The following is a 17,724-nucleotide window of genomic DNA, read 5'->3' on the forward strand; positions in this document are numbered from 1 at the left end:
AGCTACAGGAAATGGTCAAACCTACGGTCGCACAGTTGGGAGGCAGGGTGCGGAATGATAGCTGTTCCTCCAGCCTGGGAACTCTGCTCCAAGGAGGCAACTTCACCATCTCTGAGGTTAAGGAGGTAGTGAACAGGCACCTCTTCGTAACAGACGTTACGCACAGAAACGCTCCCCTGGTGCACGCCCCAGAGGTACAGATCGAGCAGCTGGCTCCACTGCTGCTAGAGATGGCCAGGCTGGTCATTCTGGCTGGAAATTTCAACTGCATCATCAATACACATGGACAATCTAAAGGAGCTGACATTAAAATGGACGACACATTCAGCTTCCTGATGGGAACAAATAAATTGTCAAACTGCACAACATCTTCAGTATCCCTACAGACAGAGCGCAGAGCAACATCTTCAGTATCCCTGCAGACAGAGCGCAGAGCAACATCTTCAGTATCCCTGCAGACAGAGCGCAGAGCAGATACGGCTGGCATTTCGGGTCTAGACCCAAAACGTCAGCCTGCCTGCTCCTCTGGTGCTGCTTGGTCTGCTGTGTTCATCCAGCTCTATCTCAGATTCTCCAGCATCTGCAGTTCCTACTGTCTCTCGCACAGCAGATACACCTGGTTGCTGCCACATGGGACATCCCGGACATCCCACTCCAGGACAGATTTCCTGTTTGTGTCCCGAGCATTCTGGTCAGATTGACCGATGTCAGGCCAGTGTTTCTTTGACCACTGCCTCCTGCTGGCCGACTGTCAGCTACAGGATGACCATTGGGCTAGCAAGGGAACATGGACGTTGAACATGGAGGGGCTCAAAAAGGATTACACAGGTTGGAAAACCATGAAAGCCCTATTTGAGTCTCCAACAGACTAGTGGGAAACAGTCAAAGGGAATATTGAGAGGTTCTTCATCGTCAAAGGTGCTCAGAAGGAAGGAGACAGGCGGAAAAAACTGTCCAAACTCCAGAAAACCACACAGATCCTACCCCTGCTGCAGATGCTGGCGGTCGATGTCACGGAGGATCTCCAGGAGGTGAACAGCCAGCAAGCCTCGCTCTATGCCTTGGAGTTCTCCAAGATAATTTTCCAGTCCAGGGTCCGCTTGGTGGAGCAGGATGAGATGTGCTCACGTTTCTTCTTCCTGAGGGTGCACAGGGAGAGCTCTGTGCTCAGCAGCCTGGAGGAAGAAGCTGGCTCAGTAACATCATCATAGTCTGACATACTGAGGGTCAGCAAATCCTCTTATGCCAGACCATGTGACATGGAGCCCACAGACAGCACGGCCACCCAGTCATAGAAACAGCATGCAGGGGAGGCCGTACCTGCTGATATCTCTCAATGAGGTGATCAAGGCTCTCAAGTCCTTAGAAAAGAACAAAAGTGACTGCTTACAGGCCAAGTTGCTGAGTTACATTTCACTCAATTGGACTTGAATGACCAGGTCCTCCTGGATTTGATTTTATTTATTATTGTCATATGTATTGAGATATAGTGAAAAGCATTGTTTTGCATGCTATTCAGACAAATCATACCTTACATAAGTACATGAGGGCTATTGAATGAAATGCAGAATAGAGCATTACAGCTTTAGAGAAGGAGCAGAGAAAGATCTATATGAGAGATCCGTTCATCAGTCTGATAACAGAAGGGAAGAAGCTGTTCTTGAATCTGTTAGTGCATATTTTCAAACCCTTTGTATCTTCTGCCTGATAGAGAGGGTGAAAGAGGGTATAACTGGAATGGGAGGGGTCTTTGATGTTGGCTGCTTTCCCGAGGCAGTGGGAAGTGTAGACAGAGTCATTGGAAGGAAAGCTGGTTTTTGTGATGGTCTGGACTGTGATCACAACACTTTGCAATTTCCTGTGGTCTTGGGCAGGGCAGTTGCCATACCAGGCTGTGATACACCTGGATAGGATGCTTTCTATGGTGCATTTATAAAAGTTGGTAAGTGTCATTCAGGACATGCTGAATTTCCATAGCCTTCTGAGGAAGTAGAGACATTGTTGTGCTTTCTTGACTGTCACATTGATGTGGATGCACCAGGACAGACTGGTGACCATCACTCCCAGGAACTTAAAGCCCTCGACCATCTCCACCCCAGCACTATGGATACAGATAGAGGAATGTTCTCCACTTCAACTTCTAAAGTTGATGACCAGCTCCTTCATTCTGCTGACATTGAGGGAGAGATTGAGGGAAGAGTGGAAGTGGGAGAGGGAGGAAATTAGAAATGGGTGACCAAATTCACTGCTGAATGTACACAGCAAAATCCTTTCTAAGGTCTTCACCACCTGGGTCAGGTCTGCTCTGAAATCAGTAATTCACCCTGACCAGATCTGTGCTGTACCAGGCAGGATGATCGCTGAGAGCCTCGCGCTCCTCAGGGATCCGATCACTAACATACAGGACAGTGGGGTGGATGCCGGCCTCATCAGCCTGGGCCAGGAGAAGGCCTTTGGCAGGATATCACACATGTTCGGGTGTGACATGTTTTCTAACACAGCCCTTGGGGAGGGAATCCGTAACTGGATCCAACTGCTCAATACCAACATTGTTAGTGCAGTCTCATCAATGACTGCCACGAGACTCCCCCGAGCAAGTGCTCTACTCCCAGCTCTGGATCGGGAGGCGAGCCCCAGAGGGACAGGGCAAGTGCTTCAGTGATACCCTCAAGGCCTCTCTGGCGAAGTGCGACATTCCCACAGGCACCAGGGAATCACTGACACAGGACTGTCCAAAATGGAGAAGGAGCATTTGGAAGGTATCAAGCACCTTGAGAGTTGCCATCTGGAAAAAGTGGAGGCCGAGTGAAAGGAGCACACTGCCACACCAATGCCCCAACCTTCCCCTTCCTGTGACCACCACCTGCCCCAAGTGTAACAGATCCTGTGGTAGCCACATTGGTCTGTACTGCCACTTACAGACCCACCCTGAGAGCGGAAGAGAGTCATCCTCATCTGCGATGGCAATGATTATGAATTGATGGGAATCAGAAAGCTTCTCGATCAGATCGAGAGTCAACCAGGGCTGCCCACTCTCTGCTGCCTAGTTGTGTGTTGCATAGAGCTTTTTGCTGAGTCCTTCAGGAAGGATGTGAGCATGAGAGGGGTGACTGGTCCAGGCAGCGGGGGCCTGCAGGTTAAAGCCTCCCTGTGATGGAGAGTAAAATATAGGGGCAGACGAAGGGTTAAATCTTACAGTGATCAGTAGGATGATGTACTGAATTATGGAATGTTGCAATAATCAATGAAATGCTGTATATTAATAGAATGAGGTGCTTGAGCATAGGTCAAGGGAGTGTAGCACAATGGTAGTATAACTTGGCTAGCTATTAACGGCAGCTTAATTAGGTTGCTTAAAGTATGTAACTTAGAAGCAAGGACTAGCATGATGTAATGGTGTCAACCCGAGGAGAAGGACCGTTGTGGCAGATGTAGTAATAAATAATCACTATCTTATAGACTAAGTTTGGAGTAGAAGAGACCATTGTAGCAGAAGTTGTAATAAATAACCATTATCTTAGTTTGAAGAAGAAACAGCCATAGTGGCAGAAGCAAAGAGATAACATAAACTAACAGCATTGACTTACTGCCGAGGTGTAGAAAGATATCCCCTACTGACACCATTGGGCTGGCAACCTGAGGAAGAGCACGATAACTGAAAATGTATAAAGGATAACAAGCCCTGAGGATCGGGGGCGATTGGGAAACCACTTTCTGATTGTCACAGCTTTTGTTTGCAAATAAAAGTTCAACTCCCTGAAGAATTCTCCGTGTCTCCTGGTAGTTTCTCCACTACACCTGTACATGGATGAAGTCACCGTTTTCTGCTCAATCCGCTGTCTCATGAGCATCTGCAATCAGTTTGAGCTGTCCTCGTGAGCCACAGTAAACCAAGGCAAGAGCGAGGCCATGTTCTTTGGGAACTGGGTCAACTGATCCTTTATCCTCTTCATCAGGGCGGACTACCTGGACGTGGGGAATATGGCTCAGAGGGGCCAGGAATGTGCAAAATCTTGGAAGGAGTATATCGCCAAGGTGAGGCAGAAACTGGTCTCCTGTGAGCACCACTTCCTCTCCATTGCATGTGGTCATTAGGCCGTAAGGCACTCTCCCTGTTGTGATACATGACACAGGTGTGGCCTATTTGCTGAACCTGTGCCGTTGAAAACATCTGAATCATCTTCCACTTCATCTGGAGGTCTAAAGTGGACCGTGTTCACAAGGATCACCATGTACAAAGCTCTGGATAAATGGGAAGAGAATGTACCCAACATCACCCTCATCCTTTGTGTGTGGCTGCATCAAGCTGCATGTACACCCACAATATGCAAACACCAAGTATCTCTACGTATTGAGGTTGTAACTGTCCCTGGTGCTGAAGGATGGGACTGGCCTCGCTGCCGTGGAATGCAGTTGAACCATTCTGTATTACCTTTCCTTTAAGGAGAAATTTGTGAAGAAAAACAACTTTGGCCACCAGTCCATCAGGAAGTGGTCAGTACATAGTGTCCGCGAGACCCTGTGGGAAAAGGAGAGGGTGGATCCTGTCGGGTTGTTCCCTGAGCAGACTGTCAAAGTTATTTGGCAGAATGCCTCATCACCAGAACTTTCCAATAAGAACCAAGGCATTGCTTGGCTGGTGGTGAGATGGGCATTCCTCCTGAGAGCCTTTATGTCTGTCCAGTTGGTCTGTGCCACCGTACACTGCCCTCAAAGTGGCTGCAGGGGGCATTGAGACTGTCACACATCTCATAGAGTTAGAGGCTGAAACAGACCCTTCAGTCCCACTCATCCATGCCGGTCAGATCTCCTAAATTAATCTAGTCCCATTTGCCAGCATTTAGCCCATATCTCTCTAAACTCTTCCTATTCATATACACACCCAGATGCCTTTTAAATGTTATAATTGTACCAGCCTCCACCACTTCCTCTGGCAGCTCATTCCATACACACACCACCCTGTGCGTGAAAAAGTTTCTCCTCTGGTCCCTTTTAAATCTTTTCCCCTCACCATAAACAGTGATTTTTATTGAGGTTCATCCCGAGCAGCTCCATGATGTGGGACTCTGTGCTGTACCGTCTGTTCCCCGGGACGCACACCGAGACCAACACCTAGAGGACCATCAACGCGGTGAAAGATGCTCTTCGGTCTTCCCAAACCTTGTTGGTTTTCCATAGCAAGCAGTTGGCCCCGACCGAGTGCTGCAGACTGGCGCCTTCCAAGGTCCAGGACTACGTGCTGAGGGATGCACTAAAGCTTGGGGCAGCTGCTGGCAAGACACAGTAGGAAAGGACCACTGTCTGAGGTCTTCCCACGGAAAGTAAGTGGGAGTCCATTCAATTATTAGACTATCCCAATGTCTCAAATGTACGTAAATAGCGTCCTATATAAGTCAGAAATGCCAGACAATGTCAAATCAATGTTTGTTTCAGTTAATATGCAAAGACTGTATAGAACTGCTTTAGTACCTGCATATTTCCATAAAGATCTTTTATGAATAAAGTATATTTTTGCAATAAAAATATACTTCCTTAAATAAGAGCAAAGCTGTTCATTGTGTTCTAGCTAATGGTTTAACTAACACCTTGTACAGATTTAGCGAGACTTCCCTGTTATTTTCCTCCAGGTGCTCCAGTTTCCTCCCACAGTCTAGAGATGTGTTAGGTGGCTTGGCCGTGTTAGATTGCCTGTAGTGTTCAGGGATGTGTAGTTTAGGTGGGGTCTGGGGAATGCTTTGAGGGGCAGAGTTGACTTGTTGGGCTGAAGGGCCTGTTTCCACACTGTTGGGATTCTGTGATCTATGATCTGAGGCTTGGTGGTGGTTTGTTAGCTCAGTCGGTTAGAGCATAGTGCTAATAATATTAGGGTCATGGGTTCAATCCCTTACATTGACCAAGTTTGTAGTTTTCTAGCCACGAGTTTAATGCTTTCAGAGTAGAATAATGGGTTGGCACAGCATCCTGGACCAAAAGGCCTGTATCATTCTATGTCCTACCCTCCATTTCTTTGAAATAAAAGCCAACATTCCATTAAGCTTAACAAAGTGTGTAGCTGGATGAACACAACAGGCCCAGCAGCATCTCAGGAGCACAAAAGCTGATGTTTCAGGCCTAGACCCTTCATCAGAAATGGGGAATGGGGAGAGGGTTCTGAAATAAATAGGGAGAGAGGGGGAGGCAGACCGAAGATGGATACAGGAGAAGATAGGTGGAGAGGAGAGTATAGGTGGGGAGGCGATAGGTCAGTCCGGGCAGGACGGACAGGTCAAGGAGGCGGGATGAAGTTAGTGGGTGGGAAATGGAGGTGCGGCTTGAGGTGGGAGGAAGGGATAGGTGAGAGGAAGAACACCTTAGGGAGGCGGGGACAAGCTGGGCTGGTTTTGGGATGAGGTTGTGGGAGGGGACGAACTGGGCTGGTTTTGTGATGCCGTGGGAGAAGGGGAGATTTTGAAGCTGGTGAAGTCCACATTGATACCATTGGGCTGCAGGGTTCCCAAGCGGAATATGAGTTGCTGTTCCTGCAACCTTTGGGTGACATCATTGTGGCACTGCAGGAGGCCCATGATGGACATGTCGTCTAAGGAATGGGGGGGGAGTCTCCTCTATCCATCTTTGGTCCGCGTCCCCCCCTCTCCCTATTTATTCCAGAACCCTCTCCCATCCCCCTCTCTGATGAAGGGTCTAGGCCCGAAACGTCAGCTTTTGTGCTCCTGAGATGCTGCTGGGCCTGCTGTGTTCATCCAGCCTCACATTTTATTATCTTGGATTCTCCAGCATCTGCAGTTTCCATTATCTCTGATTCCCTATCTCTAACTGGAGTGGCCTTTTTCTGACTGATGTGCTTGGACTCCCAAATCCCTCTGTGCTACCATAACCATGGATCCCTTTCCAATTTGCAATGATGGGCTGTAGAGCTGGAGTGATACAAAGGCAGTGCTTCCGTGGAAACGTTCACTGAACCGAACCTGCAAACACACGACAGAGGTTTCAGCATTCGCTGCATTTCGGAAATACAAGTCGAGTTTTCTCGTTGCTGCATTAATTTAAATTGTTTAGGATTGGTGGGGGGGACGGTCAGTTGGAGTTGAGTTTGTTTCGCACGGTCTCACTTTGCTGTAGGTGTGTGTGCGCGCAGCAAGGGCCAGGGAGAGGAAGCCCAGCGGCTGGGAGCGGATCTGCTCTCTCTCTCTCTGTGTGTCTGGGTAAACGGCGGGCGGGGCTCTTGCTGCGGGGGGAAGGGCCCGGCTGATACAGCTCACTGTGCTCCGGGAGAGCCGCCAGTGTGAGCATCAGAGCCCCGCAGGTAAGTGGAACCACAGTGAGACCCTGCACCAGCCTCCGCACGGGATGGGCTTCATGAACTGGGTCCCCGGGAGCAGCAACCTGTCCCTGGGCTAAGCCGGGCTGCTTACCCTCTGTGTACTCACATCCCCCGGGGGGGTGGAGCTGCTCGCCTTTAACCCTGAGGTCGCCCAGTTAAACATGACCCTTGCAGTTTCTTGTATTTTGTTTGTGGGGAGATGGTTTTATGGGGGTGGGGGGTGGGAATTGAGCCCCGGAAGCTGCCCCTTTGACTCAGTCTCAGTTTTGATGGGCTCGGAAAGGGTTTGTTTTCCTGGCGGGGTTACCCTTGCCCTCCCCCCGCCTCCCGCTTTGGTTTTGGTTTCGCTTCTGATTTAGAGAAATCTCGAACTGAAATCTGTTCTGATGCAATCACCGTCTGCTCGGAATCCTGGCCACATCTCCTCAGCACTGACTGCTGAGGGTCACTCTCTCTCTCTCTCTCTGCTCTCCTTTTCAGGTTGACAAGATGGCCACTTCATCAGCTATTGCTGATAAAATTCAACATGATATTTTAAATTGTAAAATCTGCCTTGAAACGATGGAACAGCCCAAAATGTTGCCCTGTCAACACACGTACTGTCAAGAATGCCTGCGAAAGCTGGTCAAAGCTGATAAGATCATGTGCCCAGAGTGTAGGGTCGTCGTTGATGTGAGTGCTGGCATTAGCAGCCTGAAGACAAACTTCCACATCAACAGCCTTCTGGATATCTTCAAAAGCCCAGCAAAGGAGGAGAAGAAGGAGCTGGTATGTAGCCTTTGCCCCCAAGGCTGGAGCGTCAAGAACTCTGCAGTAGCCCAGTGTATCAGTTGTTCAAGCTACCTGTGTAGAGCTTGTGGGGACAGTCATCGGATTAACTACAGCACCCATCAGATGGAGGACCTGGCCCCTGCCCTGCTGGATAAAGCCGGTACAGTGATGTTAATGCAGCAAAAGGTCTCCTGCCTGCTTCACCCCAAGGAGCGAGTCCGTCACTACTGCAGCACGTGTGACCGGGTCATTTGCTACAAATGTTACTCCCATTCCTGTAACAAACATAACCGGCTTGGGATCGCTGAGGCAGCCGAGGTGAAGAAACCCACCATCATAAAACTGCTGGAAAGACTCAGCGCGGTTTCCCAGTCACTCGCCCAACAAGAGAACGAACTGGATGAAGCAATGGACAAAGTGAAAACAACGGAATTGTCTGTCATTTCCAACTTAGAGAGCACTCTAACTGAGGTTTTAAATGATCTGTTTAAACAGGGAGATGCCATCAAAAAAACTCTCTCGGAGTATGTGAAGAAACAGGAAGAGTTAATCAAAGCTGCCAAATCTAACCTCGAGCGTCAGAAGGAGAAGACAAAGAATATGAGAGAACATGGTGAGAGGGTTATGATGGATTGCAATGCGAAGGAGATAGTGGGTTTGGAGAGCATTTTACAAGATCAGATCAGTTCATTGCAACCATTCAACATCAAAGAATTAAACAAAGCCTGCCCCAAGCTAATGGTCAACAAATATGTCCGAAGTATAATATCAGAAACTCATCTCTTCACTGTCACGTTGGGTGAAGATTCAGGTCCTGAATCCCAGTCAACTGTCCCCAAAACTGGGCAGCTGGCATGCATTGCCGAAACCCAGGCCACCACTCAGTCCCAACAATGGGCAGTTCGGAAATATCACTTTGACACCAAGCTGGACCATAACATGAGGCCGAAATTGACAGGCATCTGTACTTCTGAAGATGGAGACATCATTGTTGCAGATGAAGAGAATGCGGTCCTGAAATGTTACTGGAAAGGTGGATCGTTGAACAGGATTATCTCACTGCCAGATGAAGATGAAGACCCATGTAGCGTGGCCATCTGTGACGATATTATTGTGTGTTCCGCCAAGAACAGGCTTTACTTCTTAGAAATGGACGGATCATTGGTGAGAAAGCTCCTCCTCCGAGGATGCGAGTCAGCCTACCCTATTGCCACGTATGAAGATGAATATGTGGCTGTGAGCGAAGGGACACTATGTTCTGTCTCTCTGTATGATCTCGATGGGCGTGTGGTTGACAGGATTAAGCCAAGGGGTTATGATGGCAGTAGATTTCTCTTCATTGCAGTGAACAGCGAAGAAGAATTCATTGTGTCTGATTGTGGGAAGAAATGTGTTGTTATCTTCACTCGATATGGAGACCTTGTAACCGTTTGCAGAGAGAGCTTCGTGAATGGAATACAATGTCTTCTTAATCCTTTCAGTGTCTGTGTTGATGGAAATAATAATATCTATGTCACTGAGCCCAATAGGATCCTGGTGTTTTCACCCACTGGAAGCTTTAAGAGACAGTTGTTGAGTACAGTTGATGGCCTTCACAAGCCACGTGTCCTCACAATCGATCCAGATGACAATCTGATCATAGTCCAAGACAACAGGTTTGTTTATGTGTACACATTGACTGTGGATTAATGGGCTCGGATTCAGAGTAAACAGGCCTCCTCCACTGGGCTGAAAATGGACGTGAGCCAGGCTCAGAGACAATGTCACCTGCTTGCTTCTAAATTCAAGAGGCCGACCCTGTGCATTGGACTGGAAAGGGTCACAGTCTTTGCAAATAAATATATTGAATGGGGAGGAGCAGGGCTCTGCGGGTGGGGCTGAGGTGATGGTTATTCAGGGTTGTATAGACGCCCCGAAACCAGGGTTTCAGTCCGATGGAGAATGGAACGAGGCCATTCTGCCTCCTGCCTTCATTAAAGTGAGGCCTGAGCCAGGATGCTGCATGGCTGACCTTCCCAACCTGTCTCCAACTGGAGCCTTCAGGTAGCCCCAAGAGAGTTCCCACCCACCTCCCCACTCCCCACCAAAAAACAAGCCTGCTCACCAACCCAGGCCCTCCTACCAGCCCCCAGGCCAGCTCACCTGTTGACCTGGGAGCTGATTGTTAGCCTCTTTGGTTACAATACCATCAACAGCCACTGTATGGCATTGGTGACAGCTGCTGGCTTTGGATTGGCTGCTGATGGCTGGGCTTTCTGCCCCCAGGATCCCTGATCCCTGATCACGAGGAAACCTTTCATTAGGCAGGATGAGACTTCCATCAGTGAGCAAGACCCCTGTAGTTGTTAAGTGCACAGTGGCTCGGTGGTTAGCACTGCTGCTTCATGCTGCCGTGGGCCTGGGCTTGATTCCACCTTCGGGTGACTGTGCGGTTTGCATATTCTCCACGTGTCTGCGTGGGTTTCCTCCGGGTGCTCCAGTTCCCTCCCACAGCCCAGAGACATGTATTTTAGGGTGGATTACCCATGCTAAATTGCCCAAGGTGACCAGGGATGTGCAGGTTCAGTAGATTAGTCATGGGAAATATAGGTTTACCGGGATAGGGTGGGAAGGGTGTGGATCTGGATAGGATGCTCTTCAGAGGGTTGGTGTGACTCGATGGGCCAAATAGCCTGCTCCTGCAGTAGGGACTCTATGATTCTAAGTCCTGCCTAGTTTTGAAAGAAATTTGAGAAATCCCATTCATTACATAGCTAGTTCAATATGACAAACTTTCGATTTGTATTTGCTGGGTTAAGCACTGGAAAATGCGTTTTCTCAGTGATTGAGCCTGGGACTAATGTAGACTACCCTCCTTTCGAACGCGCATGTGACTGGGACGACAATGTGCTGGCACTGGCCACTCAGTGTCATTTTGTTCTTGTACGTTCCTTTGAAACATTCCAATGTTCAAGTATATTTTTGTTACTTCCTTTACTCTTGATTTCAAACATTTTTTAAAAAGTGGTCAGTTGTAGCTCTCCATTCCTGTTGGAAAGTCGACTCTGATGGTGACCATTAATTGTTTATTCTTAATTGTCTCGAGCCAAGGCTTTAATTAGTTCGACCAATGAGATTTCAGGAAATATGCAAAGTCTTAATTTTTATTTTATTCTTTTTGTGGGATGTAGATGTCACTGACTGTCCAACATTTATTGCCTATCCCTTGATGCCCCTTGAGAAGGTGGGGGTGAGCTGCCTTCATGAACTGCTGCAGTCTGTCAGCTGTAGGTTGACCCATAATGCCCTTAGGGAGGGAATTATGGGATTTTGACCCAGCGACAGTGAAGGAACAGCGATAAATTTCGAAGTCAGGATGGTGAGCGGTTTGGAGGGGAACTTGCAGGGGATGGTGTTCCCATGTGTCTGCTGCTCTTGCCGTTCTAGGTGGAAGTGGTCATGGGTTTGGAAGGTGCTGTCTGAGGATCTTCGGTGAGTTTCTGCAGAGCATCTTGTAGATGGTACACACTGCTGCTACTGAGTGTCGGTGGTGGAGGGAGTGGGTGTCTGAGGATGTGATCCCAATCAAGCGGCTGCTTTCTCCTGGAGGGTGTCAAGTTTCTTGAATGTTGTTGCAGCTGCACCCATCCAGGTGAGTGGGGAGTATTCTATCACATTCCTAACCTGTAACTTGTAGGTGTTGCACAGGCTCAGGGGAGTCAGGAGGCGAGTTACTCGCTGCAGTATTCCCAGCCTCTGACCTGTTTTAGTTGCCACAGTGTTTATGTGGTGAGTCCAGTTGAGTTTCAGGTCAATGGTAATCCCCAGGATGTTGATAGTGGGGGATTCAGTGATGTTAACACCATTGAATATCAAGGGGTGGTAGTTAGATTGTCTCTTATTGGTGATGGTCATAGCCTGGCATTTGTGTGGCGCAATCCTAACCCAGTCAATATCTCCTCATACGTCAGACCTGCCATCCCTGGAATCAGCCTGGTAAACCTTCGCCACACTCCCTTGAGAGCAAGAGTGTCCTTCCTCAGAAAAAGAGACCAAAATTGCACACAATACTCTAGGTGTGGTCTCACCAAGGCCCTGTATAACTGCAACAACACATCCCTGCTCCTGCACTCGAAACCTCTCACAATTAAGGCCAACATACCATTTGCCTTCTTTACCAGCTGCTGCACCTGTATGCTTACCTTCAGCAACTGGTGCAGAAGGACACCCAGATCCCACTGCAGGCTCCCCTCTCCAAGTTTACAGCTGTTTAGGTAGTAATCTGCCTTCTTGTTTTTGCTTCCAAAGTGAATAACCTGACATTTATCCAAGTTATACTACATCTGCCATTGATTTGCCCACTCACCCAACCTGTCGAGATCATGCTGAAGGATCTCTGCATCCTCGTCACAGTTCACCCACCCACCCAGCGTGGTATCATCTGCAAACATGGAGATGGTACGTTTTGTTCCTTCGTCCAAATCATGGATATATATTGTGAATAGCTGGCATCCCAGCACCGATCCCTATGACACCTCACTAGTTACTGTCTGCAAATTGTAGAGCACACATTGATTCCTACACTTTTTGTTTCCTCTCTACCAACCGGTTTCCTATCCATCTCAGTACACTTCCTGTCATGAATGGTGCTGAACATTGTGCAATCATCAGCAAACATCCCCACTTCTGACCTTATGATGGACAGAAGGTCATTGATGAAGCAGCTGAAGATGTTTGGGCCAAGGAACCCTACAGAGATGTTCTGGACTGACCTCCCATAACCACGGCCATCTTCCGATGTGTCAGGTATGACTCCAATCACCAGAGTTTGTCCCCTGATATCCGTTGATTCCAGTTTGGCCAGGGCTCCTTGATGCCACACTCTGTCAAATGCAGCCTTGATATCAAGGGCTGTCACTCTCACCTCACCTCTGGAATTCAGATCTCTTGTCCATGTTTGAGCCAAGGCTGTAATGAGATCAGGAGCTGAGTGGCCCTGGTGGAATCCAAACTGGGCATCAGTGAGCAGTTTATTGCTGAGCAGGTGCTGCTTGATAGCACTGTTACTGACACCTTCCATCACTTTACTGATGATCAAGAGTAGACTGATGGGGTGGTAATTGGCCGGGTTGGATTAGTCCTACTTTTTGTGTACAGGGCATACTTGGGAAATTTTCCACATTGTCGGGTAGATGCCAGGGTTGTAACTGTACCAGAACAGCTTCGTTAGGGGAGCAGCGAGTTCTGGAGCACAAATCTTCAGCACAATTGCCGGAATGTTGTCAGGGCCGGTAGCCTTTGCAGTATCCAGTGTCTCCAACTGTTTCTTGATATCATGTGGAGTGAATGGAATTGGCTGAAGACTGGTATCTGTAATGATGGGGACCACTGGAGGAGGCTGAGATGGGCCATCCATTTGGCACTTAGAATCATAGATATAAACAGCATGGAAACAGACCGTACAGTCCCATTTGCCAGCATTTGGCCCGTATCCCTCTTACCATCCAGATGCCTTTTCAATCTTGTAATTGTACCAGCCTCCACCACTTCCTCCGGCAGCTTGTTCTATACACGCACCACCCTCTGTGTGATAAAAGTTGCCCCTTGGGTCCCTTTTAAATCTTCCCCCTCACCCTAAACCTAAGCCCTCTAGTTTAGGATGTCCGTACCCTGGGGGAAAAGACCTTGGCTATTCTCCCTATCCATGACCCTCATGGTTTTATAAACCTCTGTAAGGTCACCCCTCAGCCTCTGACACTCCAGGGAAAATAGCCCCAGCCTATTCAGCCTCTCTCTAGAGCTCAAACCCTCCAACCCCAGCAACATCCTTATAAATCTTTCTGAACCCTTTCAAGTTTCACAACATCCTCCTTAGAGAGAACAGAATTGCACACAGTATTCCAAAAGTGCCCTCACCCCCACTTCTGGCTGAAAATTGCTGCAAATGCTTCGTTCTTATCTTTTGCACTGATGTGCTTGGCTCTTCCATCATTGAGGATGGGGATATTTGTGGAGCCGCCTCCTCCAGTGAGTTGTTTAATTGTCCACCATCATTCACCACTGGATGTGGCAGGACTGCAGGGATTAAATCTGATTCGTCGGTTGTGGGATCGCTTAGCTCTGTGTATCACTTGCTGCTTTTGCTGCTTGACGTGCAAGTAGTCCTGTTTGGTGGCTTCACCAGGTTGATAGCTCACCTTCAGGTATGCCTTGTCCTGCTCCTGGCATGCCCTCCTGCGCTCTGCATTGAACTAGGGTTGATGCCCTGGCTCGATGGTAATGATTGAGTGGGGGATATGCTGGGCCATGAGGTTACAGATTGTGCTGGAGTACGATTCTGCTGCTGTTGATGGCCCACAGCGTCTCATGGATGCCCAGTGTTGAGTTGCTAGATCTGTGTGAAGCCTGTCCCATTTAGCAGGGTGAGAGGGTCACACAACATGATGGAGATTGTTCTCAATGTGAAGGCAGGACTTTGTCTCCACAAGGACTGTGCGATGGTCACTCTTACCGATCCTGTCATGGACAGATGTAAATGCAGCTGGCAGATTGGTGAGGATGAGGTCAAGTATGTTTTTCCATCTTTTTGATTCTCCTCCAATACCTGCTGCAGACCCCGTCCAGTGACTATGTCCTTTAGGACCTGACCAGCTTGGTCAGTAGAACTGGTGCTGAGCCACTGTTGGTGGGTGGACATTGAAATCCCCCGCCCAGAGTACATATTGTCCCTTGTTTGTAGTAATCAGCAGGAGGTTTCCTTGCCCACGTTTAACCTGAAGCCACGAGACTTCATGTTGAGGACTCCTAGAGCGACACCCTCCTGACTGTATACCACAGTGCCACCCCCTCTGCTGGGTCTGTCCTGCCAGTAAGACGGGGCATATCCAGGGACGGTGATGCTGTGTCTGGGACATTGTCTGTAAGGTATGATTCTGTGATATGACTATGCCAGGCTGTTTCTTGACTAGGTTGTGAGACAGTTCTCCCAGTTTTGGCACTAACCCCCAGACGTTAGTGAGGAAGTCTTGGCAGGGTCGACAGGGCTGTTTCTGCCCTTGTCTTTTCCCATGTCTAGGTCGATGCCAGGTGATCCGTGCAGTTTCATTACTTTGTTGAAAATTCATAGCAACTGAAACAACTGAATGCTCGGTCACTTCAGAGGGCAATTGAGAGTCACGTGTAGGGCAGACCAGGTGAGCATGGCAGATTTCTTTCCCTGAAGGGCATTAGTGAACAGATGAGTTTTTCTGACAATTCACAATGCTTTCACGGTCATCAGTGGATTCTTAATTGCAGACTTTTGTTTAAATTTAATTCAAATTCCATCATCTGCCATGGCAGGATTCAAACCCAGGCCCCCAGAACATTATCTGGGTCTCTAGATTAGTAGTCTAGCGATTAATACAGTACAACTGTGATCATTGTCGTCCAATTGGATTCTTTGGGACCAACTCCTTTCATTGAAATGGTCATATGATTCAGATTGGTGGCTAAATGAATGAAATGGATGGTAATTTTTTTTAGATTATTTAGATGTTAGAGGAAAGGCATTTAATTATAACCTCAGGTATTTTGCTTTTATCTTTCTTGTTCAGAATTTTGTTTTGTAAATAGAACATCGAGTGAGGACAATCAAAAACTTGCTGATGGCATTTTAATAGCAGTTCAGGGTAGGTCCTGGATCTCCTGCCAGATCCACACACTTGTGGAGGTGGGAGATCAGGAACAGGCTGTGAACTTTGAATTGTACGTTTTGTCTTCTCTGTCTCCTGATTCCAGTCAAAGGGTGGGTAGTGTTTGTGGACCAGTATCTAGTAAGAGCCTACCCTTCTAGTTAACCTTGTTTTAGACCTCCTTAGCTCGGTAGGGTCTATTGGTTATAACCATGTTGCTGATTATTGAGTACATGAGCTCTGAATGCAGACCACAAATAGCATTGTTGCACAAGCTGAGTAGTTTTAATCACACATTCCATAATATCATCATCATCGCCAGTCCCTCACAGATAGGATGACTCTCTCCCACCTCTCAGGGTGAGTCTGTACGTGGCTGTACAGGCCGATGTAGTTTCCGCAGACTCTGTTACACTTGGGGCAGGTGGTAGTCATGGGAAGGAGGTGAGTTGGTGGGGGCGTTGGTGTGATAGTGCGCCTCTTTCGCTGTTTTTTGCCCATCTTCCGCTTTTTCCCGACAGCGAGTCCTGAGGTGTTCGACTCCTTCCGGGAATCTCCTCCTCCACTTTGGACGGACTTGAGCCAGTGATTCCCCGGTGTCTGTGGGAATGTCGCACTTCCCCCATGAGGCCTTGAGGGTATCACTGAAGCACTTCCCCTGACCCCTGGGGCTTGCCTGCCGTTTTGGAGCTGGGAGTCTCGTGTCGGTCATGTGGACGACATGCCCGGCCCACTGCAGTCAGTCAAGGGGGAAGGCGGGGGTCAGTGCTTTGATGCTGGGGATGTTGGCCTGGTCAAGGACACTGGGGTTGGTGAGCATTTATTCCTGGTGGGTTCACAGGATCTTGTGTATTATGTACCTATAATCTTCATCTTTGTACTTTTTTCTGTTTTGACTATAAACTGTAATAAATATGTTGGAATTCTCAGTTGAGTCTGTGAGTTTATCCAGATGATGAACACCACGCCTCTTTGACCCACAGTGAGTAATCTGACTGCACCAGGGTCCAATACATCGGCCCAGGTATCTCTGTGTAAGATTGGCAACTGGTTTTGTGTCTGTCACCAGCCACAAATGTTGTCCCATCTCCCAGACGTCCAAAGAAGAGATGGAAAATAAAGCCAATATTGCATTGACTGAGCTGGAGTTGGAAGATTAGGGTACAAGCATTTAGAGAGAAACACCACAGGGGATACTTAAAAATAAAATAACAGGCTAATTGATTGGTGCATTGAAGGCGATCAGTGGAATTGGTGGGAGCAGACTGGGGCATCATTTCCTTTATAATAAGAGCAAATGCTGCAGGTATTGCAAATCTGAAATAAAGTCAGAAAGACCCAGAGAAACTCAGCAGGTCTGGCAGCATTTGTGGAAAGAGTTAACATTTTGAGTTAAATATGATCTTCAGGCAGAAACATTTCTGGCATTTTGTTTTTTGAATAAAATATTTCCTTTGGGTGGGAAAGAGGTTTCAGAATTAGAGTGAGGTTCGAAGCTGAGGTCTCAACTGAGGAACGGGGTCTAAGACTTCCCCTAGAGGTTAAGTAACGATCTAAAACTGAGATCGTGAGGCTTTTGATATGAAGAATATTAATGGTTATAGAACCAGGGCAGGTAGATGTTAGATAGAGGTTGCTCACAAAAGGTAGAATGGGATCAAAGGGCTGAATGGCCTCTAGTTTGTCTTTGCATTCTCCTTGTATCTTCTTAGAGTGTAAATATATTATGTCTTTTTGTCAGAGAAAATGATAAAAACAAATCAATGGCAGGGGATGTGAACATCAGTTTTAATCACATGCTACTGATGATTCAAGCTTCTTCCTACCATTTAGCAGAACCTCACACGATCTCACGTTGTACTCTGTCAGCCACTTCTTTTCCCATTCTCCTAGCTTGTCCAGGGACTGCTGCAGCCTCTCTGCCTCCTCAGCACTCCCTGTCCCACCATCTATCTCTGTCCCATCTGCAAACTGAGCAAC

The 17,724-nt window shown here is 48.0% G+C and overlaps 1 protein-coding gene across 1 annotated transcript; it reads left to right on the forward strand.

The window, feature by feature from the left end:
* Positions 1-7,094: 7,094 nt before the first annotated feature.
* On the forward strand, positions 7,095-16,673 carry LOC125447127 (E3 ubiquitin-protein ligase TRIM56-like). Its single transcript, XM_048521264.2, has 2 exons — positions 7,095-7,303; positions 7,802-16,673. The coding sequence occupies exon 2, from the start codon at positions 7,811-7,813 to the stop codon at positions 9,779-9,781; it is 1,971 nt and encodes a 656-aa protein (XP_048377221.1). The 5' UTR covers positions 7,095-7,303; positions 7,802-7,810; the 3' UTR covers positions 9,782-16,673.
* Positions 16,674-17,724: the final 1,051 nt, after the last annotated feature.

This window comes from Stegostoma tigrinum, chromosome 38 (assembly GCF_030684315.1).
Source record: "Stegostoma tigrinum isolate sSteTig4 chromosome 38, sSteTig4.hap1, whole genome shotgun sequence".
NCBI lineage: Eukaryota > Metazoa > Chordata > Chondrichthyes > Orectolobiformes > Stegostomatidae > Stegostoma > Stegostoma tigrinum.